This window comes from Zingiber officinale, chromosome 5A, assembly GCF_018446385.1.
Source record: "Zingiber officinale cultivar Zhangliang chromosome 5A, Zo_v1.1, whole genome shotgun sequence".
Lineage (NCBI taxonomy): Eukaryota > Viridiplantae > Streptophyta > Magnoliopsida > Zingiberales > Zingiberaceae > Zingiber > Zingiber officinale.
In genome coordinates this window covers 91,872,089-91,898,554 of record NC_055994.1, presented here as the reverse complement: position 1 = coordinate 91,898,554, position 26,466 = coordinate 91,872,089, and the positions used below count along the sequence as shown (strand labels likewise).

General features: G+C 38.3%; 1 protein-coding gene and 1 long non-coding RNA gene across 11 annotated transcripts; both read left to right on the top strand.

The window, feature by feature from the left end:
• The first annotated feature begins 3,411 nt into the window (after positions 1 to 3,411).
• On the top strand, positions 3,412 to 22,187 carry LOC121980968. Of its 10 annotated transcripts, XR_006111696.1 has the most exons (7): positions 3,412 to 3,581; positions 17,013 to 17,199; positions 19,102 to 19,326; positions 19,690 to 20,780; positions 20,975 to 21,037; positions 21,168 to 21,285; positions 21,396 to 22,187. It is a non-coding gene; the product is annotated as an uncharacterized LOC121980968 (long non-coding RNA). The 10 variants fall into 10 exon arrangements; XR_006111697.1 differs by lacking the exon at positions 20,975 to 21,037 and having other exon boundaries at positions 19,690 to 20,684; XR_006111695.1 differs by lacking the exon at positions 20,975 to 21,037.
• Positions 22,188 to 24,773: 2,586 nt separating this feature from the next.
• LOC121983014 (transcription factor JUNGBRUNNEN 1-like) lies at positions 24,774 to 26,263 on the top strand. The gene is made up of 3 exons (XM_042536001.1): positions 24,774 to 25,089; positions 25,206 to 25,510; positions 25,606 to 26,263. Exons 1-3 carry the CDS (start codon positions 24,858 to 24,860, stop codon positions 26,056 to 26,058), a joined length of 990 nt encoding a protein of 329 aa, XP_042391935.1. The 5' UTR covers positions 24,774 to 24,857; the 3' UTR covers positions 26,059 to 26,263.
• Positions 26,264 to 26,466: the final 203 nt, after the last annotated feature.

The following is a 26,466-nucleotide window of genomic DNA, read 5'->3' as shown; positions in this document are numbered from 1 at the left end:
GCACGCTCGGCATGCTTTCGTTTGCTTAGTATCCGCTGGGTACCATTCGGCCGTTTGATCAAATTCTCTAAGTCGGCTTTCCAAACTCTCGCCCAAGAGTGAGTTATAAATGAGTAGAGCTCTCGTGGCCAACCACCTCTCAGTCGGGCACAATGACTAGTTGCCCGGGTTTTCACCCTGATCTGGTGCTAGTCTCACTTGTCGCTCTATTCGACGCTCGTTGCCTGGTCGACATTCATAGCTCGTGCCTCATTTGCCGTTCTGCCCGGCGCTCATCGTTCGCGACTCACTTGTTGCTCTGCCTTGCATTCGCCTCTCTGCCCAGCACTCATCGTTCACGTTTCACTCGTCGTTCTGTTCGGTAGTCGCCACTCACTCGTCGCTTTACCTTGCATTCGCTGCCCGATCGACATCTATTTTTGTGTGGCATTTGTATAATGACCCGATCGCTCTGCTCAGCATCACCCAACCGTCTTCTCGATATCGCCTGGTCTCTCCCTCGGCATTCGATCAGTCGCTTACTCTGCATACGCTTGACATTATTTCTTATGTTGCTCAACTCAACATTCCTTACATCGCTCAGCTTGGTACAACTTTATTCGATCGATCTCCCCTTAAGCATTCGCTCGATCACCTACTCGGTTTTCCATTCCTTGTCCAACTTGGCATCCCTCTTGCCACTTGGTCGACAATTGTTTGACTTATTGTTCGCTCGACATTACTTTTTTTGCTCGCCCAGCATCGACCCGATCATCTACTTTGCCCTGCTTGACATTTTTCGATCACCCAATCGTGGTTTATTGTCGCTCGATCGACATTTTCTTGGTCACACACTCGGCTTTGCTCGCCCGTTCTCTTTCTACCTGCTCGGCATTATTTCAGTCACCCGCTCGACATTCTTTTGGTCACTCGGTCAACATCTTCAGAGCCGCCCGATCAGTATCATCTAGTCGTCCGCTCGGCTACTCGCTTGCATCGCTCTACCCCGCATTCACTGCTTGGTCGACACCCATTTTACTTCTTGCTTGGCATTCGCATAATCGTCCAATCGCTTTACGTCGCTAGACCATCTGCTCGATATCACTTGGTCTCCCGCTTGGCATTCAACCGCTTGCTTACTCGTCATACGCTTGGTAATATTTCTCATCGCTCGCTCAGTATTACTTTCATCACTTACTCGACATCGCCATAGCTACTCGTTTAACGTTATACGACAAGCCCAGTGATCAGACTCTCCATTCAGGAGGGATTTCGCTTTTCGTTTGGCTAGATCTAGTTAGTCGAACTTGCGCTTCCTTCGACTAGACTTGAAGGGGAGGTTTGTGATGTGGATATGTCTTAAGGGTAGAGGAGAAATTAGGAGGAGGAGGGGCATTTGGGTCTTTGCGGCTTTAAGGGCATAGGAAGCACTGTTCACAAGGGGAGCTCTCGTCTGCATTTTCACGCCGCCGCCGTAAAGGGGGGCTGGAGGTTTTCTACACCGCCGTCATCATCTCACGCCAATGCCACCACCTCCTCTTCACGCCATAGCCGTCGTCGTCTTCTCCCTCTCCGTCACGCCACCACCGCCTCACATTCACGCCCAAGGATGGCTAGCGGCATCGACACTGTGAGAAGGTAGGGGGAGGCCACCTTCGCCACCTCCGACGCCGGCTGTTTCCAATGCCAGCAGCCCTCTCACCCTCACCTCACCAGGAACCTCAGCTAGGGGGAAAGGAATCGCCATTTCTTGCCTTCTTTGTGCCGATTCCATCGCGAGCGGCTCCCTCCTCCTCTGCTCTCTCTCGGCAAAGGACTAACACGCCACCTCTCTTCTCTAAGGGGAGAGGCTCTTCTGTCGGCGTCTACACAAATCCGGCGAGGCTAGCTCCGTCGATATCCCCTCGCCTTCCTTGTCCCTCATGCCGCCGTCACCACTGGTTGTCATCGTCTTCAGTCCCCACTCTTTCGCCATCTCGCAATATCCCGCAGCTGCTGCCGCATCCAGTAGCCAAGCGTCGTCCCCTCTTTCACCCCCATCTCCAGATCCAATCATCTAGTGCCTTAGCCTTAAGTTTGTCGCCGATCCAGGCCCCGATCCATGTCGTCGGGCGTTGTTGATGCGATCCAGCCTTCCCTGGGCTATTACCGTAGGGCACCTCGCTAGTGTGTTCCAGTTTCATGCTAGTGTGGTATTCTGGCCTTCATGCTATTATTATTATTCCGGTTTACGTGACGCTATTATCTCTAGGCCCGCGTGCCGCTATTATCTCCTAGCCTACGTGCCACTATTATCTCTTGGTCTACGTGTCGTCTTCCGGATCCAGGTCACATTCGACTCTGTGCTGCCAGATCCAGCTCCACATCCGACTCTCGTTCATCTACTCTTACGGGTGACGACAACTCGACCAGCGTCCCGACCAGCTCACCGATCCACTTGAGGGCGCCCCCTGGGCCAAGATACGTTCTTTGTTCATATTTTATACGCATTTCATTATTTTATGTCTTAGTCTGTTACTTATATATTTGTTGGATCTGCCTCGAGCATTGGGGTACCAGAAACCGGGGTGACTCGGTCGCTGGCTGTAGGTAGGGTTGACCAAAGGACTTCTGACGACTTGGTCAATATAGAAGTCATCTCAGCATACTCCACAGTGGTTAGAGCCTATTGAGAGATCTTTCGTTGCCACATCTGCGCTACATCAAAAAGTTAAAAATCTCATACCCCTCCCCACTATCCAAAAACCTCTCAATAACTTCTTCATGAGTCCCACATTTTTCATTATATATATTTCATTGTCTCTTCTTCATATTTACATTTTATATAATTAAATTTTAATAAAATTTAAATTCATAAATTACTAACATAAAATAACTTTCATAATTAAAAAAATTACATAAATATCACAATACATAAATTAAAAAAATTCTAACCGTTGATGTTTTTTTTATAATTATTAAAATAAAAATAATATATAAAAAAAATAAAAAAGCACGAAAAAGTGGCTCCATAACCATGGAGCCGCTTGTTCGTGTAAGGCCAAAACCCTCACTCCCACTATGGGAGGGAGGTTTTTCGCTGCTGCCACGTCCTAGATGCTCTTAGGGACATCGCGATTCGGTCAATATTCCATCTATTTCATCCGACGATTCGTCTGATTCAAATTCCGGACAGAATCAATACCAATTTAGGGCACCTGCATGTAATGTCAATCATTGCAGCAAAAAGGCGAAACCCTCGTCCCCAGGGCCCCCACCGACCGGACCCACGGTCATTGTGAGGGAGGTAAATCGTAGTACCCGAGCTAATATGGGATGGACCGGGTGGGATAGAGAGGGGGATGTGTGTGTTTGTGTGTGTGTGTGAGAGAGAGAGAGAGAGAGAGAGGGGGATGCATTAATTCATGACCAAAATGGTTAGGCAACAGTTGAGGACTGTTTTGCAATTAACAGAAAGATTTTGGATATCGATGGTTGTCGCGCTCGGATAGGGATCCATCTCATCCCCTCTTCCTGTGACGTTTGAGCGAAGAGGGCACTGAGAGCAGCTTGGAGATGGATCCAGTGGCGGACGACGTCAGCTGGAGGAGCGATTAGAAATGGTGTGGCTTTCAACTCTTGCTGTTTAAGTTCCATCCTTTCATTGGGTATAATACTTGTAAAAGTTGGACCTTTTTTTGAGGGAAAACTGGAGTTCACACCAATTCTACATATTATAAATTCCATGTGTATACTTTTTACATCGGAGTCGTTAAATGGAGATGAATAAAATTTGTTGTACTAGGAAAAATACAGGTATAGTTTTGTCCATCAACTATGGATGTTTGAGTTAGATGTAATACATGCTTGCCTGATTCCTATGACGCAATATGTATGTGTATAGTTCTTCTGCGTGAGAAAGCTGCTCTCAATAAAGGAGCATTGCATCCCTTTGTAGTTTGTTTCTGTCGTCTTTCTTATAAAGTCGTGTGGAATGGCTAAATTGCTTTCCTTAGTGAGGTGAGAAATTCTAATTTCCGTGGATCCCTGCAAAGGATGCTTGGATTTATTACGGCTGTAGATTCTGGAACTTGGTCAATTGCGACTGCATTTGGGGTAAATAAGTGAATTTAGATATTATGAACTTTGATGTCATTGTCCAACTCTTTCTTGCTCCACAATTGTGCAAATGCTAATTATTAAATTTCCACTGATCCTGTTTGTGTTGATGAGTGCTTTTTGGTAATTTATATCTAATAATTGACCTACATGATTGATTTTTAAAATTAGCTATTTGTCAATATGCTCACCTTAGAATATTGTATATTTCCTTTGATCAGTAAGTGAAAAAAGGGCAGTGAGACATGTCTTCATCCATTGTTATTGAAACTAGATTTTTTTTTTTTTTATTAGGCTCACTTTTGACGTTGACTTTGTATCTCGATCATCACTATGGTTGAAGAGAGGAAGAGGGACAACAAATATAATGGCTACATGATGAGAGGAGTAGAAGACGACTTTGGCCTGATATATTTCTTTTTAGTCAATATTGCCTCCACCATCTAAATAGGCTTCAAGTCTTGTTTTGACTAGATTTGTTCTTCTTATTCACTACTGGGTTTCTACTTCAGTTTTGTTGTCATTGACACTGTCTTTGTACTGTGTTTTATTTTCTATATCATTGTCAATTCTGAGAAAGACATTCTTTCCCTCTTTTTGTAAGATGATTGCATTTAATTTTCAATTTGTTGGGTTTAATTTAATGAATTGCATTAATTTCAACAGGTTTGGATTAGGTTTTTGGACATCTTTCCTTCCCTTTTTTTTTCATATAAAATATGATTTGTATTGTATTGTACCAAATTGAATCATTATCAGTCTTTCAAATTTTGATTAATGTATATGAACATACCATTTCATCTGAATCTATCACTAATTGGGAAATTTATGATTCTAACAATTATGTACATAACTACTATTTCACTAATTGTGAAATGTCTCTTTTCCATTTTCCATCCTTCTATTTGATTTATCATTCTTACTGTTATGAATGTGAAGTATAAAATCAGCCTAGAACTAGACGAATGTATACAAGATATAGTAGTTTTTTTCTCATGCAGTAAGCTGAATAATTATGTAAGCGTCTGACAAACTTTGATGTCTTTCTTCAGTGTAAATCCATGTAATTGATATCATATACAGTCACATTGTTTCCTTTCATCCAAACCAACATCACTATGCTCTGGATCTTGCTGCATCTTGCTTGAGCCTAGTCTTACTTTCAACCATCTGACAAGCTGCAACCTCTAAGGCCAATCCGGTTTTTGGATGCACAGTCCACCTCTGTATCTGATGCAATCTATAAGACCAATCTGGTTTCTCTCAAAGTTTTGGTTTCACTTTTTATGCACTCGAATGCTCTATGCATAGTTTTGTATTCTGGCACAAGCTCTTGTTTTTCCTTTGCTGTTAGCAATCCTACTTATCTTGATGTTGCTGTGTAATGGTAGGAGATTATTGGTGCAATCGTCCCTTGGTCAAGATTGATCAGTTTAACTAAGCTCGAGTTGATTCGAGCTTGAGTTTCGATGTTTGGATAATATGTTTGGAAAATATCGGAAAGAGATCAAGTAGGTCAAGGTTGACCGAATACTTGAGATATGTGAGAGGAAAGTCAAGTAGGTCGTGGAGGACCGGATACTTGACTGACAAAGTATTAACTTGAGGGTTAGGCAAGGGTAAAGTTAGATTAGGTAAGGTAAAGTCCTTACTAGAGGTTAGACAAAGACAAAATCCTAACTCGAAGGTTAGGCAAGGGGAAGTTCTAACTCGATGGTTAGACAAAGGAAAGTCTAAGTGAGTCGAGGAGGACCGCACGCCGGAAAAGGGAAGTCCTAATTGCAGTTAGGCAAAAGAAAGTTCAAATGGGTCAAGGAGGATTGCACATTGGCAAAAAAAAATCCTAACTATGGTTAGGCAAAGGAAAGTCCAAGTGGGTCAAGGAGGACCGCACCTTGACAAAGGTAAAGTCCTAACTGCGGTTAGACAAAGAAAAGTCTAAGTGGGTCAAGGAGGACTGCACGTTGGCAAAGGAAAATCTTAACTGAGATTAGGCAAGAGGAATATCCAAGTGGGTCAAGAAGGACCGTACTTGGGGATTGGAAGTCCAACGAAAAGTTGGCAAAGAGAAAGTCAAGTGGGTTAAAGGTTGATCAGACACTTGGTAGTCGTAAGTCCAACAGGGAGTTGACATGAAACGAGGAAGTTCCAACGTAGCAAACTTCCGAAAGTTATAACTTTTGACTCGGATATTGGAATGAGGTGATCTCGGATGCGAAATGAAGATCGTTTAGAGATCTACATATTTTACTACTTACCAATCGATTGGGGGGGGGGGGGGGGGGGTCAATCGATCAAGTAATCGATTGGTTGACGAAACCTAGTGCAGAAAGTGTCTTGATCGAGTGAGAGAGTTTGTGAGCGAACATTAAGCTTCTGAATCGATTAGGTGATCAATTGAAGCTGCTAATCGATCGATTGAGAGTGTGCCTCGTCAGTACCGGATTAGATAGGAAGGTAGAAAATAATCTAGACAAAAATTCTAAGGACTTTAGATATAAGCCTAGAAATAAAAGTATCTAATGCAATCAAGAAAAATCCAAATCTAAGGATTTAAGAATGAAAAATCAAGTCTTGAAGTTAAAGCTTGATAAATTAGAAATGACCTTTGAAAGAATGGAAAATGTCTTTAAGGAGTTAAATCGACAAAATCTAGGAAGAGATAAGCAAGAGCCATTCAATGAACATAGAGGTTTGCCTAATGTGATTTTGTGTAAGATATATATCAAGATGCCAAGAAATTATGGAGCAAGTTAGCTAAGTTCCATGAAGATTCAACTTCAATGTAAAGCGAAGACAAATTCAAAAGGGAAACTCTTTGGATAAGAATAAGAGGATTTAGAAGTTGAGAGGTATACAACATTCGAGGAGGAAATTGAAGAAGTATTCACCTCAAGAATTAAGGGGGATAGGCCTTTGACACCAGACCGAGAGGATGCATTGACATCGGGAGCCAATAAGGAAGATTGTGCCACCTCGACAAGCATGGAGAGCTCAACTCATGATGGTATAGCAAATTTGTGTATTAAAAATAAAGATCATATATTGTGTTTTGAGTGTAGAGAAAGATGACACTATAAGGGCAAATGCCCCAAATTGATGAAGAAGAAGGCTCAAGTGACATCCAGGGTGAAGGAGAAGTCGAGAGATGTTAGCCCCATGATACGAAAGGGCAAGGAGCATATTGTGTGCTTTACCTGTAATCAAAAAGGATATTACCAAAATCAATGTCCAAGGGGAGGATCAAAGAAAAGAAAAAGGTGGAAGCTCAAGTTTAGAGGAGCTTAAGATAAGAGGAGTTTAGAGGAGCTTAAGATAAGATCCAAGGTACCATTAATTAATGCTATTTCTTTGATTTCAAGATAAAAAGTATGCTAAAAATATTTTTTATGTTCTTAGAGCTCATCATTATAAAAATAGGAAGCAAGATAATTCTAAGGATAATTATATATCATATCATGTTAGAACAACCTTACCTAAGGATAGAAAAGATCTAGACAAAAATCCTAAGGAAATTAGACACATGCATTTAAAAAGGAATATTCAAGGCAATAATGGGAAATCAAAATTTGAGAATCTGAGAATTGAAAATTAAGTATTGAGGTCAAGACTTAATAAGCTAGAGAAGACCCTTAGTAAGATGGAAAATATGTTTAAATGGTCAAAAAGATAAGATCTAGACTTAAATAGACAAGAGTCATCTAAGGGTAAAAAAGGTTTGGAATACAAACCTAAGTCTAAGGAAAGTATGACCTTATATCATACAGTTCCATATAACCGTAGATCTAAAAGTCAAGTTAAGGTTATAAGGGAGGTTATCCCTAGTGTTGACCTTGAGAAGACTAGCATGACTAAGGCATTAAAGAAGTGTAGGAAAGTCATTAGAAAAGTATCTAGAAAGGTTATCCTTAGTGAATACTTAGTCCACCCAAGGAGCTCAAATAACTATTGGGTTCCTAAGAACGTGATCTCTTCACACTAGGGAATATAGGGTGTGTCGACTCTAATTTGAGGATAGTGAACCCAACCATAGTGAAGTTGACATTTTAGAGCATTTTTAAAGTATTGTGACATTTTGAAAATGAGAAGTTGATTTTTATCCTTGAAGAGTTTATAGTGTGCAAATAAAAATTTGAGGTATTAAGATGAATGAAATTGGCAAAATAAGATTGAATTCAAGAGTGTGCCAAATTTAGGGTTTTGGCTAGTGATTAGTGGATAACACTTAGATGGAAAATTTAAGTATATTCTTTATGCCATAAATGTCATGCTTTGTATGCTATATCATATGCCATGACATCATGAAATTCACATATTACATTTTACCATGATATTTGATACCTGTCATGTCATACATGCATTATTAAGTTATGATAGTTTTTCTTTTGAAAGTATGCATTTGATGTATGTCATAATTATTTACCTGCATTATTTCAATTCCTTATAATTAAGGACAATGACATTAGTTGACATCTTAGATAGGGTGATCAAGTTTAAAATGTCTAGTTAGAGATACATACAGGGTTTAAAATCTCGACTCATATCGAGATTTCGGTCCTAGACTAGAACAATACAGTTTCATATCGTGCTGTGTTGATACGATTTTAATATTTTTTAAATATAAAATATATTAATTATGAATAAAAACTAATCTAAATATTTAAAATACAAAATAAAAACAAAATATTTTAAAATATATATATATAATTAATGAGATAATTTTATTTGGGTTTAATTAAACTGATTTAAAATATCTTTACTATAGTTAGAAGTTGATTGAAATTATTAAACTATTATTTAATCTTTACTATGTTTGAACTATTGCACCGGTTGCATGATGAGTCTGCCGCAGTTGTTGGGCTCGTGTGACGAGTCCACTGTGGCTTGGCTCACGCAATCGTAGCCGCGGGGCTTGCGCGACGAGTTCACCGCGGGGCTCGCGTGACGAGTTCGCCGCAGGGCTTGCGCGACGAGTTCGCCACGGGGCTCGCGCTACACCTTTGAGGCTTGCCGTGGGCCTCGGAACTTCCAGAGTGTCGTTGCCGGTTTCAATCTGCCAGCAGAATGGTAGGTGAAAGTTTCACCTTTTTCGCCCAACACGGAATGATATTTTAAATCTTAGATGCATGATCCCTTAGTTTAGGGGAAAACCAATTTATACATCTCATAAGAAATATAGAGTTAATTTGTATGTGTATTGAGATACATTAGATTTAAGTGAAATATTAAGAGGATGACCAAAGTTCAAGATGTTGATTTAGTACATCTATTTGACTTATAGTTTCATCAAAATAAATAAATTTTGTATTGGCCAATCATAGGGAAAGCTAATGTGCAAGTCATGTGCATTTAGCCCAAAGATCATCATTGAAAATTAGTTTTGAAAATAATTTTAAAATATTTTGGAAAACCTTGGTCAAGTCTATTTATTGATATGAATTATCATTGATTAGGTTGATACATGGGTTTCCATCTTTATACCATTGTTTGAAAATAAAATGTATTTTCATATATAACTATTTTTTCTTGATATGTTTGACATAAATAATGTCTGAATTAAATTTCATGATTTTTTAAAAAATGTAGAATTACTTATGTATTTTTGAAATTAAAATTGAAATTGTAGTTTTCAGTCAATCAATCGACTGATGTCTGTCATCGATCAATTGATGACTATGTTTTTAGCTTAAATATGTTATTTCAATCGTTTAAACTCAATCATAGACATCTTAACTATACCCAATCCTCTAATATGCTTGGATAAACATTCAAAGGTGATTTTCTTGGTGAAAATGAGAAAGAGAAGTTAAATGGAGAAGAATAAGGACTTGAGGGGAGGTTTAGATTCAAGGTTGAATTTTTAACCTCAGGACTTAGATTTTGGTACTTCCTAAAGGTCTAGGAATTTCAAATAATTATTGGTGCAATGATAGAAGTTAGAGCATGCTTTGAGAGGAGGTCCAACTTAAATGCATGAATTAGAAATAAATGGTAGATATTTGAAGGATTGAGAAGGAGGATAATGGGTGTATGATTAAGGTTGATCATTGAAGACAATGGAAGATAATGAACCTCCATTATAATGTTGGAAGTTTAAGAAATAAATTTTGAGAAAATATTTTTGATATGTCAAAAGGGGAGAATATATGATTTAATTTAGGAAACTCTAATTCATGCTTTGGCATGAGAATAAGGATGAAGAGGAAAGTTGGGCTAATGAGTTAGCTAAATTTAACATATTGTCAAATATAAAAAAGAGGAGATTGTTGGTACAATCAACCTTAGGTCAAGGTTGACCAAGCTCGAGTTGACTTGAATTTGGGTTTCGATGTTTGATCAATATGTTAGTAAGATGTCAATTTAGGTCAAAGTTGACTAGATACTTGATTGTAAAGAAGTCAAGTAGGTTAAGGTTGACTGGATACTTGATGATGTCAGAAGTCCAACGGGAAGCTGACAAGAGAAAAGTCTAAGTGGGTCAAGGTTGATTGAATATTTGGTAATCGGAAGTCTAACGAAAAGTTTACAAGAGGGAAGTCTAAGTGGGTCATAGAGGATCGAACATTTGGTGATCGGAAGTCCAATAGAAAAGTTGGTAAGATGAAAGTTCAAATGGGTCAAGGTTGACCGGACATTTGGTGATCGAAAGGCCAACAGAGAGTTAGCAAGAGGGAAGTCTAAGAGGGTCATGGGGAATCAGACACTTTGCATGAAATGAAAAGTCTAAGTGGGTCATGTGAAAGACCCTTGGCGGCCGGCTAGAGGGGGAGGGGGGTTGAATAGTCTTGCAAAGAAAAACGAATCTTCCTCGAACTTTATAACTTTATTAAACTAACACTTGCATAAAATAAGTTTAAGAAATAGACTAAGAGTAGAGGCATGAAGGAGTTACTTGGTTACAACCGGGGAGATTATTAATCTAAGGAAGTTGAAAGTTCAGTAAACAGACTCCTTCAGGCGGAGAAGTCTCTTATAGCATTGATGGCTCATAAACAAGTAGTAGAACAAACTAGAAGTGTTTTTAAGTGTTGTCTTGAACCATTAGGACTAGAGTTGTATTTATAGCCCTGGCCGGAGTGCCTGGAAGAGTTCTAGGTGCCTCAAAGAGAATAAAACTTTATCCTCGTTGCAACGGATCGTGTTTGATGTGATCCGGATAAAACTCTTGGTCCGGGCGCCTGGACTGAGTCGGGCGCTCGGACCAAAGTTAACCTTATGTTAACTTGTTTGGTTCGGGCTCTTGCTCCGGCTCCGCTCGCTTGGGTCCAGGTCTTCCGCTCCGGCTTCACTTGCTTGAGTGATCTCGGCTATCCAGAATAGGGCTCACCTGAACCCAACTTCCTACCTTCTAGCAATTTTCCGCTCTAGCTTCTCATCCCTTGAAAACGCCGCACACTTCCTTCTCGTACACTCGCGTACTCTTCCGCAGCATCTCGTCCCTCGGACGCATCGAGCCCGTCGGCTCTCTCCCGTGCCGTCCTTCTCTCTAGCTGCGTCTTTCGCTCGACTTCCTGCGCTCCTAAGTTTCTGCACACTTAGACACAGAGGTTAAAAACTAACAGGACCTAACTTGACTTGGTTGATTACATCAAAACTACCTTGGGGTACTAACAATCTTCCCCTTTTTGATGTGAGTAACCCAAGTTAAGTTAGGGTAAACAGACATAAAGAAATAATAATAAGGTAATAAATTTACAACTCAATAATTAAAAAAAAAATAAATTACCCTCCCCCTAGACTTAATCTTCCCTTCTCCTCCTTTGATCACATTAATAGGGAAAATCTAAAAAATTTAAAGTCTAAGGGAAAATAAAAAAAAAATATGAAAGGTTAGGCTTCAAAAACTCTGGTTTGAAAAAAATTGAAAAAGACTCCTTTAATTGTTGATAAATTTAGCAGGGGTTGAATAGAAAAAAAAACATTTTTACAAAAAGTTGAAGTAAAATTAAAAACAATTTGCACTATGATAACTAATTCATAGAAAATTTCCTAACAAAAAATTTTTAAAAAATTATTTAGATAAAATTTCATAGAAAAATAAGTTTGCTAAAATAACTCTAACAAATATGATTTTTATTAAATAAATTTTAATGATCACAGAAATTTTGAAAAACAATTTAAAGTATTAGTTAAGTGTTTGACAGTAAGTCAATTAAACATTTATTTCTATGGCGAGGTACTAGGCCTTCTTGGTTATTAGAACAACAACCACTTTCTAGACAAAGTCTTTTAAAGAAATTAAATATTTAACTTTCTTTCTAAAAGTACTAAGTCCCAAAAAAAACAGTCAATGTAAATATGATTTTGGAACCCAATATAGGTTTCTTCCTACTGGGTTAATTAAAAATTTCTAAGAAATATATTTTCTAGATAATTTTTTAATTCCCCCCTTGTAATATCTAAATTGTCAATTTAATCTTTTATAGTTCATGAAAATTGAAGCAGGCAAATTTAAACATGCAAAATTTTTTAAGTTTTCTATTTGATCCTTTAAATTTGCATTCTCAATTTTTAATTTTTAATTTTCAGTTTTAATCTTGTCGAGATCTTCTAATCGACAAGATATAGCTAAGGTTGATTTTAACTCTTTATTTTCTTTTTTTAATTTACAGTAATTTTTCGATAAGTGTTTTATAAACTGAAATGACTTGTTAGGAGGAAGAGACCGTACCTGACTTAACTTGTCGGTCTCGCAATCTGAAGCTCCCCCTGAAATGTTACTTTCTTCTAATGTCGCTCCCCCTTCATCGATGCTCATTTCGGACGAGCTTGCTTCGTCTTCGTTTTCTTGGTGACGTGCCACTATCGCAAGTCCAGCGAGCGCTTCGATCTCTGACTCGGACGACGTTTCATCCCATGTCACCTTTAGATTCTTGTGCCTTTTCTAGGTTGGTCTCTTGTCTGTACTTGTGTTCTTATTCTTGTCTTTGCTTTTTAGTTTAGGGAAGTTGTCTTTTACGTGCCCTTCTTCATTGCAGTGGTAGCATTTTACCTTTCTTTTTCTTCTCTTACTCTCCACTTGATTAAACTTATTGAATTTAAATAATTTTTTAAATCTCCTTACCATTAACAACGTTTTGTTATTGTCAAGTGATGTCTCGGAATCCGGTTCGTCCATTTTAGCTTTTAAGGCAATGTTTTGCCTTAATTCCTTCGTTAGACTTGCACATCTTGACTAATGAATTTTAAAAGTTAAAAAAAGTTCTTCTAAAATGCTTACCTCTAAATCCTTAGAGATGAAATACGCATCTACTAAGGTTGACCATTCCGGAGTCCTAGGAAATGCATTAAGTGCGTACCTTAGCGAATCTCAGTTAGTTACTGTAGGACCGACGTTGGCCGGTTAGAGAGAGGTGAATATCCCTGACAAATAAAAAGAGTCTTTCTCGAATTTACGGCTTAATTAATCTAACACTTGCATAAATAAAATAAATGACTGAAAGAAAAGAGGCACGAAAGGCTTACTTGGTTACAACCGAGGAGGTTGTTAATCCAAGGAAGTTGGAGCTCAGTAAATAATCTCCTTCAGGCAGAGAAACCTCTTACAGCAGTTGAAGTACTCAATTACATAACAAAATAAAACTAGAATGAATCACAAGTGTTGTTCTTAACCTCTTAGACCAGGACTGTATTTATAGCCTTGGTCGGGGCGCCTAGAAGAGTTCCAAGCGCCTGGAATGAGATAGAATTCTATCCTTGACGCAACGGTTAAAAACCACGTCGATTTGGGTAAAGTTTGGATTTCGAGCGCCCCGGACTAGTTCCGAGTGCCCCGACCAGGTTCGGGCGCCTCGACCTGGTCCGAGTGCCCAGACCAGGAAAGTCAACATAGCTGACATTTTTCCTTCGGGTCTTCCGCTCCGTTTCCGCTCGTCTCGGTCCGAGTCTTCCGCTCCGGCTCCGACTCCGCTCGCTTGAGTGGTTTCGGCCAGAAATAGAGCTCATCCGAACCCAACTTCCGGTCTTCTCGAGCAACTTTTCGCTTTGGCTTCTCGTCCCTCGGAAACGGCGCGCGTCTTCTTTTTGTTCGTTCGCTTACTCTCCCGCAGCAGCTCGCCCCTCAGATGCACCGAGCCCATCGACTCTCTCCCGTGCCGTCCTTTTTGCTAGCTGCGTCTTTTGCTCGACTTCCTGTGCTCCTAAGTTCCTGCACACTTAAACACAAGGTTAAACCCCACAGGATCTAACTTAACTTGTTTGATCACATCAAAACTACCTTAGGGTTCCAACAGTTACCTTTTCTCCGAGATTCGTGAGCCTTGATTCTTGAGTGACGGTATGCGACAGTTTCACCTTCTTCTAATCGGAGGTTGTTGATCTGGTTCCGGAGTAGGTCTCGTCTCGCTAGTTTTGCCTCAGAGATCCCTTCGTGTAGTTCCATGAATTTCTCCCAGCGTTCTTTAGCTGACTCGTAAGCTCCGATACGGTTGACTTTTTGAGGTGGAAAAACACTAAGCAGATAAAACTTTGCTTTGCTGTTTGCCACGAAGTCGACTTGCTCCTTCTTCGTCCACTGATATTCTTCTTTGTCTTTTGGGACTATAAAATCATATTTCATAATTATTTATTTTAAAATTTATTTTGAAAAATACCTCCATCTTTTTCTTCCAACTCGCGAATTCCTCCTCGAACTTCGGTGGGTCGATACTCAGTCCTGCCATCTCGTGTATTTCGTTTGACAGTTAGTCCTCTCGAAGCGAACCCGCTCTGATACCACTTGAAAGACCATTAGCGGCCGGTTAGAGGGGGGATGAATAACCCTGCAAAGAAAAACGAACTTTTCTCGAACTTTATAGCTTTATTAAACTAACACTCGCATAAAATAAGTTTAAGAAGTAAACTAAGAGTATAGGCACGAAGAGGTTACTTGGTTACAACCAGGGAGGTTGTTAATCCAAGGAAGTTGAAGGCTCAGTAAACAGTCTCCTTCAGGCGGAGAAGCCTCTTACAGTGTTGATGGCTCACAAACAAGTAGTAAAACAAACTAGAAGCGTTTTTAAGTGTTGTGTTGAATCATTGGGACTAGGGTTGTATTTATATCCCTGGTCAGGGCGTCTGGAAGGGTTTCAGGCGCCTCAAGGGGGATAAAACTTTATTCCCGTCGCAACGGATTGCGTTTGACGTGATCCGGATAAAACTCTTGGTCTGGGCGTTCGGACCAAAATTAACCTTATGTTAACTTGTTTGGTCCGGGCTCTTGCTCCGGCTCCGCTCGCTTGGGTCTAGGTCTTTTGTTTCGGCTTCAGCGCTTCTTGCTTGGGGTGATCTCGGCCATCCGGAATAGGGTCATCCGAACCCAACTTCCGGCCTTTGAGCAATCTTCCGCTCCGGTTTCTCGTCTCTCGGAAATGCTGTGCGCCTCCTTCTCGTCCACCCGCATACTCTTCTGCAGCATCTCGTCTCTCGAACGCACCGAACCCGTCAGCTCTCTCCCGTGCCGTTCTTTTTGCTATCTGCGTCTTTCGCTCGACTTCCTATGCTCCTAAGTTCTTGCACACTTAGACACAGGGGTTAAAAACCAACATGACCTAACCTGACTTGGTTGATCACATCAAAACTACTTTGAGGTACTAACATCATGAAAGATTGAACATTTGGACGGAAAGTCTAAATGAGTTAAGGGTGACCGAATACTTAGCGACGAAGCATGAAGTCCTAACAAGTCAAGGTTAATTGGATGCTAGACAACGATGAAGTTCCGATAGAGTAAGCTTCCGAAGGTCATAATTTTTTACTTGGATATCAGAATGAGACGATTTTTGTTGTTTAACGGAGCTCGTTCATTGATCTATGTTTGTAAAACTCAGGTATCAATCGACTGATGGGTTTGATTAATCGAGTGATGACTTTAGACTCAACTGATGGAATCAGTCAACTGATGAGTTGCATCGATCAACTAATAACGATCAAAACCGAACAGAAGCAAGTAGATTATGTTGTTAGACTCGACTAATGACATCAATCGACTGATGAGTTTCATCAATCGACAGATGGTGGTCAAAGAGGTCAATAAAGAGTCGTTCTGCAAGTTTAAACGGTCGGATCCGACATATCAATGCATAAGATCAGTCGACTGATAGGCAAAAATCAACTTGAACTTAAAGTTTATAAAAGAAGGTTCTTGAGGAGATTTTGGGCGCCGGTTCTTGGTGATTTTGAGATGAAGTGCTGGTACATTTCTGAGTCAAAATGAGACATTTCCAAGCAAAAAAAAAATTCATTGTAAAGTCATTTTCAATTTCGATTGTATTTGTGTTTGCTCTTCTTGTTGTGTTCTTGTATAATCAAGCTGGTAAGAGATTTCTCCGTCTCCGGAAAATTTATGAGAATGAGAGAGTTCATAGTGGAAGAAGATCGCTAGAAGTGGACCTTTGAATTAGTCGCCTCAAGGGCATGAATACCAAGTAAAATTAAGGTGTTATGCATATGCGTCAAAGTTGATTGAAGTTTCTACTGTACATTCAACAACGAGCACCAAGTGAAGACGCGAAGCAATTGGAGCTATTCACCATCCCCTTCTAGCTCACACGAGTCCTAACAATGTCTATCCATTTTGTGATATGAATTTCTGGTGTTCTCTGTCTGGAAAAGCTGGAAAGGTCGTGTATCTTCATTCAATTTATCTTTTAGAGGAATGTAAATAGGACATTGTTATCAAAGAATTACTTGCTAAAGTGAGATGAGCTAGCATAGCATGCACGCGTACAGACAGCATGTCAGGCAACTGGCATGACCAGGTTATGCTTCAAAAAAATTAGAAATGTGCTCCTTGTAACATCGACCAGATCTTACATTAGCATGTTACTTGTTTAGATTCATGAATTCAACTATTATGGCGCGTCTACTTCTTTTAAATCTTAATTAACTTGGACATTTCCTCGGGAAATTTGTTCTTGCATGTCTCTAAACAAATTTGTTCCATTTCGTCTTAGCAGATGCCAAAGCAATCCGAATCAGGTTCTTTGTTGTTGAAAGACCCAAGACATGCTCTGATTCTTATGACATTCTTCCACCAAAAAAGCATGCTGACTCGTTAGAGGATGATGCAAATAAAGTATGCCTACATGATTCAAGATCAGTCCCAGTTTCTGCTGAAACTGTGGCCCTACTAGCAGAATATGGGTGAGCAATCAGTTTAATCAGCTAATGGGTCAATTCTGGATTAGAATTAACTGAACAATCAATTTGACTCTAAATACAAGTTTTCCCTCATAAGTGAATCTATTATCCTCTAATTCATCACAACCAGTTGAGATATTAAACAGTTTAGCAATGTTTTCACAATGCAGGTTGACAGCCGTAGAGCCTCTTGGGACATAAAAAAAAAAAATCCAAATTGGTTTAGTTTCAGATTAGTAAATGATCCTCCCAATGGAAACATTAGTCTTACAACCCATTTATGAAAACCACAAGTTGTGTGCCAACTCTTATCAACAATTAAATTTCAGTCTAATTCATGCAGTTCCTTGAATTAGCAGACTCCTTAAAAGTCATCAGCAGTGGCACATGTAACTTGAGGTTTGGACCTCCCCATTCCCTACAAATGCACCGTTAATGAAGCATTGAATTGGGTTGGAGCTCTGGTCATTGGGAAAGCAGTGAGGGATTGAAGATAGTGTATTTGATTCATTCGTCTTCACTATCATCATCTAATCATTATTATATTATAATAGTCTCAACTACTCAGGGAGTTCCAATCCTCATAAAGTTGCTCGAAATAGCTTATGATCATCTAGAACGATGGTATCTTTACAGATACCTTTATTTTTAAGTGAAAAAAGAGGATGGAAGTTGACAGAAACTAATTTGGCTTGGATATTGTAAAGATTTACCTTGTAATACTAATACAAATGATTTATAACATTGTGTAGAAAACTCAATGAAAAACATTGTTGGTCACCAAATTCTAGGTAGATAATTTTTTTTTGGTTTCAAAATCTAGCTTTATATTCAAATTCACTATAAAAGATGAATCTTTAGCCACAACTAATTTGTTTAATATTAGTATCACAGTTATATCATTTAGTAACGAGAGTATAAAATAAATCTATTAATGTTAAAAATTATCACTAATGATATTTTTTTAACCACCAGATTTAGACCGATAAATCTAGTAACAAAATTAGTATCTGCTTTTAGTGATATTTTTTTTTTGCCATCTTTTTGGTGAAAGTGCACGTGTTGAATATAGATATCTATGTGAACTTTATGGTGGTTGTACTTGTAATCTGTCATATATAAATGAGTATCAATGCACCATCTAAATATGGAACATTATCATAACAGATATCTATAATTTGACCAAGGATTTCCCCACCTAAGGAATATTTAGAACTTAATGATGAGGTGATACATTGAATTTATAGCCTGAAGACATTTGAGTTAAATTACCTAACTGGCTTCACACGTTCATAAATGGTGGATGCTTTACTCATTCAATATCACTTTCTATTATTATCCATAAAATAGTTAATTAGCTCCGTATTGACAATCTAATATTCCATGTATCACATGCCACTTTAGGGATGGCCTAACTCAATAGGATCAAAGAAATTTACTATTTTTGGATAATACACTGCCATGAATGACACTACTTAATTAAGTAGTTTAATGTTCGCAACTTGCTACATATTTACATCTTCCACTTGAGGACCATGCCTTTGTTCTTATAAGCATTTGAATGTGTGTTCCTTTCAAAACTAATTAGCTGAGATAGCCTTGTTGACACTGCTGCATTGAAAGATATGTTCTTTTCAAAGAACACCGAAGGCAGAATGTGGTAAACAGTTGGGCGTTACACAAACTGATTAATTGTTGCTTACTCTATAACCCCAAAATTGATTCTGCTATATCTTGAATATGACAGATGTCATAAAGGATCTCTTTATAAACTCTGCAGAATTGTGGATAAAAGAAAAGTGGGCAGAATATTGTTTATATATGCCTGCACTGAATAAACACATGATCTCTACTCTTTTCTCTGAGTTTTTGACTTTAAGATGATGATTTATTTAACTGACGCAGATTGAGGTATGGGATGCATTGATTAATTGCAACGGGAAAAACTTAAAGAGGCCAGTATCAAAGAAATGAACTGGAACTGGAGTTAAATGAAATTTTGATACTTGAAGAACTGTTACTGGAAACAGTTATACTTAAGATTTAAGAAGCATTACCCTGTGGAGCTCTGTTGAATTCCACAAGGATAATAGTGTCCCAGAAGCATACTAGATACTCTGACAAACCCAGGTATTCTTTTCCACTCTTTGTTGGAGTGCACATAACATCATCCTCAAGGACTCACCAAGCCAATGTTGTATTGCCTATGAAACTAAGAAATGACCCATATATTTGTAGAGTCTTCAGAATGGCTTTTAGATGAGGATCAGTAATCAAAATGGTAGGTTTAACTTATTGATTGTATTAGGTTGCATTAGGTGTTGTACGTCTAATTTCCCCTTTTTTTTCGGACTTGGAAGATTTCCTAAAATATTTGCAACTTGGACTTGCAAGTCGTAACAAACAAAATGTGCATTTCTTTTCTGTCACCAATTTGTGTTATTGAAATTGCTCAAGTCTTCCTTGTGATTGCCAACTTTTTTCTGAAAACAGGAAAATTGTGAGCAAGTATTTACACAAATACAAGAGAAGACGACCCTAACTGCAGTGGAGCATGTAGCTAAGCTGAAAGGTTGCCAGAAGAGTTGGAAACAGTAACCTCATAGTTCCATAATAGGAAAGGAAAACACAGACCAGCCAGAAAATCAGATCATGGAGTTGCACATAAATATTTTGAAAAACAACAGTAAGTACACGGGTCTTATTTGGAGGAGCTTGTCCCATCCATACTTTGATAGCTATCAGCCCAGCACAAATTTTGGTCATTAGTTTTGTAAATCTTCAAGATGACTTTGTTTGAATTCTTCCAGTGGTCCACAGCTTGCCTTGGCACAAAATGTCAAACAATTTGTCTGTTTTGGGGAAGGTTTCCTTTCCTCCACCTTAGAAGAAAGCTCCCAGAGCACAGAAAAATGAGCCCGAATAGAATTGTGGTTGTTCAAAGTGCTTTTGATGTGAACCTTGGGGATGGAGATATTTTCTATTGTCGCAACTGCAGGAGATGTAGCAAAAGATTGGGTCCACTGTGAAAATTGATGCTTCAAAAAGCAATTAAAAAAAAAAAAAGAACAGCTGCTAAAGACTGGGTATCTGAAAATCTTATGAAAGAAATGATTGCTGATTTGGTTATAATTTTCTTTCATTAGATGTCTGATTGTTCGAGAATATTCATCTTGATGCCGTTACAATCATCATCATCATCAACCTTTGATGTTGAAGCTTAAATCTCTAAATTTGGAAGGGATGAATCAAAAAGGCAAATAAGGGTTAATCTAGCACTTGTACTGGTGAACACTGATCTATGAGAGAAGTTTAATATTCATTGGAAGTTCTATGGTTCATCAGCAATGGCAAGAGAGAATGGATGCCCTCCCTTCTAATGGTTCAATGAATTATGAAAGCATTGATCAAAAGTAAACAAAGTTGCAAGAGAGAATGGATGTCCTCCCTTCTAATGGTTCAATGAATTATGAAAGCATTGATCAAAAGTAAACTCTGAGTTGTATTTAAACTCTCTGAGTTGGATATTGTCTTGAGCCATAAGTTGTGCCACAATTTGGGATCTGGTGACTAGCAAAGAATAGGTTACTTATTTTTGACAAGTTGCTCTAAAGGAAACTTTAAACGAACCATTTAAGAAAAGTTGCTTTGCTTTGAAACATGCTCATATGACTACAACAGTTGAAATTAATGCTGTCTGGCTCTCTTCTAAAGCTATGAAACTTACTTTAAATGAACATTGACATAGAGCTAATAGTCTTTTTCTTTTCTTACACAGAGTAATACTGCTTGGCCATAATCAGCATGCATTGTTCTTCATGCCTGCAAGCACAGCATGATTGTTAGCATTGCACTAACCCTTGGCATTGGGCTTGGATTGTTTTTGCACTTTTTGGACATTTTTCTTCTCTTTCACATTACACAGAGGAATTAAACTTGTCCTGATGTCTTGTCCACTTTTCTGAGTGCAGAATAGACAAGCAAGAGAGCAAGAGAAAACGTTCATACAAACAAGTGCTGAAGTTGCAGTACTCAGTTAAGTTATTAACAGAGTCTAAACCCTGATGCATACTAAATATAAAGCTAAAGGTACAATCTTTTATCATTTACATGCAGTTATATTGCACATTCAAGCTAGGTTTTAATATTAGCTGTATATGGATTTGTGCTTCCTACTGTCACCTTTTCTTCATGTATAGCTTCAGCTCTCCCCTAGTAATACACACTCTGTCCATTCAACTAGTATGGATGCTATTGCTAGGTATCATTCAACTCAACTCACTGAGCAGAAGCTTTGATCAAATATATTTGGGTAAACTCTTCTTGGCAACACATTTTATTTATTTCATGCATATCTTCTCTGTATCTTTGACTCAAACCACCATTAGCAATCTGTATCTTATGGTGTGCCAACACAGCTCAATGATTCCCGGAAACAACTATGGCCTCAACTGCCTTTAGGTTGGCCTAACATATCGAAGAACAATCTCGAATCGGATCTAACTCAGACTCTCTCAATTAACCAAAGTAGTGAAAATGAATCCAATACGCTGTCATTCATTTGCTGTATTTTATTGGTTCATATGCATACTCTGCCGTGGTTATTTTTTTTGAGAGCTTGATATATACATCTCCGGGAAGCCACTTACTTTAATTGCTATTAGTCCTCGATCATGTGCAGGATTTATACGTATAAATAAACAAAAGCCATGAAAAAACTTTGATTTTATATTTCTGCATGCTTCTTAGTTGGCCATATTTAATTATGGAATGAGGAGAGGCTTTGGTTTCTGGTGTGCCCTTCAAGTTCCAACTAATGAATTAATCTTGAAAATGAGAGCTGGAGTGAGTTGAAGGAATTAAGACCGTGGAAGATGTGATGGAACAGGGTTTGCTGGCTTCAATTAGTGCATGGGGATTCAGTAATAAAGAAGAGTTAAGGCAGTAATGTAATGGATGGAAATATTAAATATAGCATGATGTGAATTGTCTCTGAACTGTTTCGTGTTTACCAAATTCCATACTTGTCTCATTAATAGATCGACATTTATTTCTCTTAGAAAAAGGATAAAACCTCTCTCGATTAATTGAGCTTAATTGAGCTTTCTAATGCTGTGAGGTTAAGCTACTACTTTAATCTCTTCTTTCCATTCCTTCCATCACTTCTTTTGCTAACCCTAAAGCTCTGTAAGGTTGTACCATTTTTTAGTGTTGAACTTAATGTTGTTAGGTCAAAGGTAATGACTAATAAAAGTTTTACTTGTCTTTATATTTTTTAAAAGATCATTTAAATGCCATCTCTTATGGGTTTACTTAATTTTAACTATTGATGTTGTTACTTAGAAGTTTTGTTATTATTCACCCATATTAATTGAGACTAGTGTTGATGATTAAGGGCAAAATCAGTTTAAAGCTTCCAAGTCTATCAATCATAAAATATTAGCAATATAAGATCAAAAAGTCTAGCATCATCCCTAAACCCTAAACTCTAGATTGAGGAGTTGAAGAATGAATTCGAATATCGTTGCAAAACCTTTGTTTACTTTAAAGGATGAAAAGTACTAGAGTTTTGTCTTCTTATTCTTATTCTTTGAGTATCCTGACGAGGCAACCCCCCCTTCGTATAAATAATTAAATTAATTATATCTTGAAAATTTATTTTTTTCCCCAAATTAATAATGCAATAAAAAAGGGGATAAATAATTCATCTGTTTCCCCCCCCTCAAAGTTAAAAGTGGCAACGAGTTAGAGATGGTATTGTAAAGTAATGGCCACAAAAGCCATGCATTGATGTGAAACAATTCATCCTTGTAAAGAAAGACACACTGAGCAGCTTGTGGGGGCTCCTATCATTACTTATTATTTCTTTACATAATAATAATTTTGCCATTTTATTTTCACAAAAAATTCACAATAATTTTACATTTTTTAATTCTTTATATATTCTTTAATTTAATTAAAGAAGCACCCAACCTTTCCCTCTAATATTATATAATATATTGATTTACACTTTTTCAAAAGGCTCACTTTGAAGCTTTCAATTTTACAAACTCCTTAAATGAGTAAAATACTTATGGCTAAATTATGTATCAAAGATTAATTAGGTGAAACGGTGACAATATGTTTACGAAGGTTTAGATAGAATAATGTAAAGGACGATAAAAAGATATACACATTTGTATTTCATTGAGTGATCTGTAAGGAAGTTTATTAGGGAGGTGATGAGAGGAATATTGGATCTCTAACTTGAGTTATCAATGTTAAACTAATGTTCTTCACTCAATTGGTTGTACTTCAATTCTTTCTTAACACCGGTTGGTAACCATTCAAGAGATTGTATTATTATAGTCTTAAGGGCATAGTCAAATTGGTTATCTTATAGTAGATTTGTAGATATGGCCAAGGATCAATTCCCGATAAAATTGAAGAAAATACTTTTTCATGTGATGATCTATTCAATTTCTTGATTTATTTCTCTACATATGACTATGAGATCAATTGTGTAGATTGCTCCGGATTAGCCTATACCTTTTGCAAAAAAAGAACCAAGAAAAAATTATTGTAATATTGTTATGCATGCTATAAATATTCCTATTAGATTGTTTTAATGATGAATCTAAAAACGTGGATGGTATATTTTTCAAAGTAATGTGTTTTGAATGTTACATTATGGTTCTCACCTTGAAACCACCGAGTATATAAAGTTTTTTTTTTAGAATTTAGGGTTTAATCCTTATATTTAATTTATAATATTGAAGTTAAAAAAATAAAATAAAATTACACAAGTGAGCATCATAAAATAGTAGAGAATCAAGATTCTATATATAATCAAACCTTAAATTCTAAATTTTAAATCTTAAATTTTAAAAAAAACTTAATGCTCACGGTGATATATATATATAATTTTTTTAATTTAATTGAAAAGTAACAACAATAATAATAAAACAAGTTCATTATTTTTCCCAAATTTATCATATGGGCATGTCTCTTGGAATATACTTGAGTTGGTTTTGAGGTTATAATGGAGTGGAAAGATGTCAAATTGTCATTCAGATAATCATATTTTGATTCTCAGTTATGACGTATTTATAAAAAAAATTTCTCCAAATGAGATTCGTAACTATGAGATGTTTAACTTTTGGATTGTCCGTCATAAACGGTTCTTGATTTACTTTGTCAATTAATGAAAAATTTTGATGAGACGGAATCAATCGCCATGGATATTACCTGATTTAATATTTTTCTTTGGAATATACTTAATTAAGCTAACTCGCTATCTATCAAAACCCACCCACGCTCGTCACATGATCTTTTCTCTATTGATATTTGATATTTGATATTTGATATTTGATATTCAACCAGCTTTATTTATTTCCCATCAAAATAATAATAATAATAAATAAATAAAATTAATTATTCCATCCCTAAATTTTGAAGAAAATAATTAAATTTGCAAATACGTCCCTCTCACCCATCCACATCTCCATATTCTATTCCGCTTCTGTTCATGCAATGCGCCTTATTCCCTTCTCTCTTCTCTATATATACCTCCTCCGCGCCCGCCGGAGCTCATCCCACTCGCCGGACTCTCTCTTCTCCGGCCAACAAAGAGGAGAAGAAGAAGCAGAAGAAGAAGCGGTGGTTTGATATCGTATATTTCGATGGAGAATTCCGAGTTGGTGAGAGCAGAGCATGAGGCGGTGGCGGAGCCAGCGCCGGAGGTGGAGGTGGAGGTGGAGGAGGACGACGCGATGCTTCCTGGGTTCCGGTTCCACCCCACCGACGAGGAGCTTGTCGGCTTCTACCTCCGCCGGAAGGTGGAGAAGAAGCCGCTCAGCATCGAGATCATCAAGGAGATGGACGTGTACAAACACGAACCTTGGGATTTGCCAAGTAATTTAATGATCTCACAGAAAAAATTGAATGCGGCTTTGATGAGATTAATGGTAGGGTTGTGGCAAAATGTTGTGGTTTTGATGAGATTTGTTGGGGTTAATTAATTGCTGCAGAGTTTATGATCACGGCGGGGGAGAAGGAGTGGTACTTCTTCTGCCGGCGAGGGAGGAAGTACAGGAACAGCGTCCGGCCGAACAGGGTCACTGGCTGTGGCTTCTGGAAGGCCACCGGAATCGACCGTCCCATCCACTCCGCCTCCCACCACTGCATCGGCCTCAAGAAGTCCCTCGTCTACTACCGCGGCCACGCCGGAAAAGGCACCAAGACCGACTGGATGATGCACGAGTTCCGCCTCCCCGTCCCTCCCGCCGCCTCGACCGCCGTCGCCACCAAGAACGCCGCCACCATGCAAGAAGCGGTAGTTCAATTAATTAATTAAGCTAGCCCGATGGATTATGGATTGATCGATTACTTAATTGGTTCGGATTTGTGATCGAAATTGAAACTCTGCAGGAAGTTTGGACGATCTGCAGAATCTTCAAGAGGAGCGCCTCCTACAAGAAGCAGCCCAACAGCTACAAAACCACGATCGCTGCTCCGACGAAGTCGCCGCCGGAATCCAGCAGCGTCACCAACTGCTGCGACCCTGACGACTCCGTCTGCTGCACCTCTTCTGCCGCGGGGCTGCAACTCGTTCATCAACAAGACCACATTAACAACTCCCCCGGCGCCGTGTTTTGGAGCTCTATCAGCACAAATGTCGGCGGTCAACCCCTGTTCCAGGCGAACTCGTCGGCCGTGATGACCAACGAACATATCATCAGCCCGAGCTCGAACGATTTCATGAGAGACAGCATTTGGGACGAGCTCGGGAGGATCTCGGAGTTCTTGGCTGATGATATTGGATTCCCTTCCAATGATTCTGGATACGCCTCTTATGCTCTCGAGATCGATAACGCGATCTAATCCGTCGCCGGCGCCGGAGAACATGCATAGAGTTAATTAACTATGAATACTCTGTTTTATTTAATTAATTAAGAATATATATATATATATACACATATATACGTATTCTAATTTTATTAAAGGGAAATTAATTTCTCTCTTGTAGCTTATAAATATACTATTTTACTTATAATCATCATCGTATAAATAAAATTCAGTACTGCGAGAGGACTTGATTTCGATGGTGATGATGAAGAAAATAAATGAATAAATATGGTGTAAGAGTGGAAAAATAAATGATTGATTAATAATAAAAAAATTTACCAACTTATTTGGTGTAAAGTTTTGGTAAATGTGACATTATTTTAACATTCATATCTTGCTTGCCAATGATATTATATTCACCATGAGTTTTATCCCCTTTTTTTC

What these genes read in the sequence shown, in the direction of transcription:
- LOC121983014 (XM_042536001.1), top strand. Translation starts at nt 24,858, where the DNA reads ATGGAGAATTCCGAGTTGGTGAGAGCAGAGCATGAGGCGGTGGCGGAG. An exon ending in CGAACCTTGGGATTTGCCAA is followed by an intron (nt 25,090 to 25,205) that starts GTAATTTAATGA and finishes TAATTGCTGCAG; the next exon opens with AGTTTATGATCACGGCGGGG. An exon ending in CCGCCACCATGCAAGAAGCG is followed by an intron (nt 25,511 to 25,605) that starts GTAGTTCAATTA and finishes GAAACTCTGCAG; the next exon opens with GAAGTTTGGACGATCTGCAG.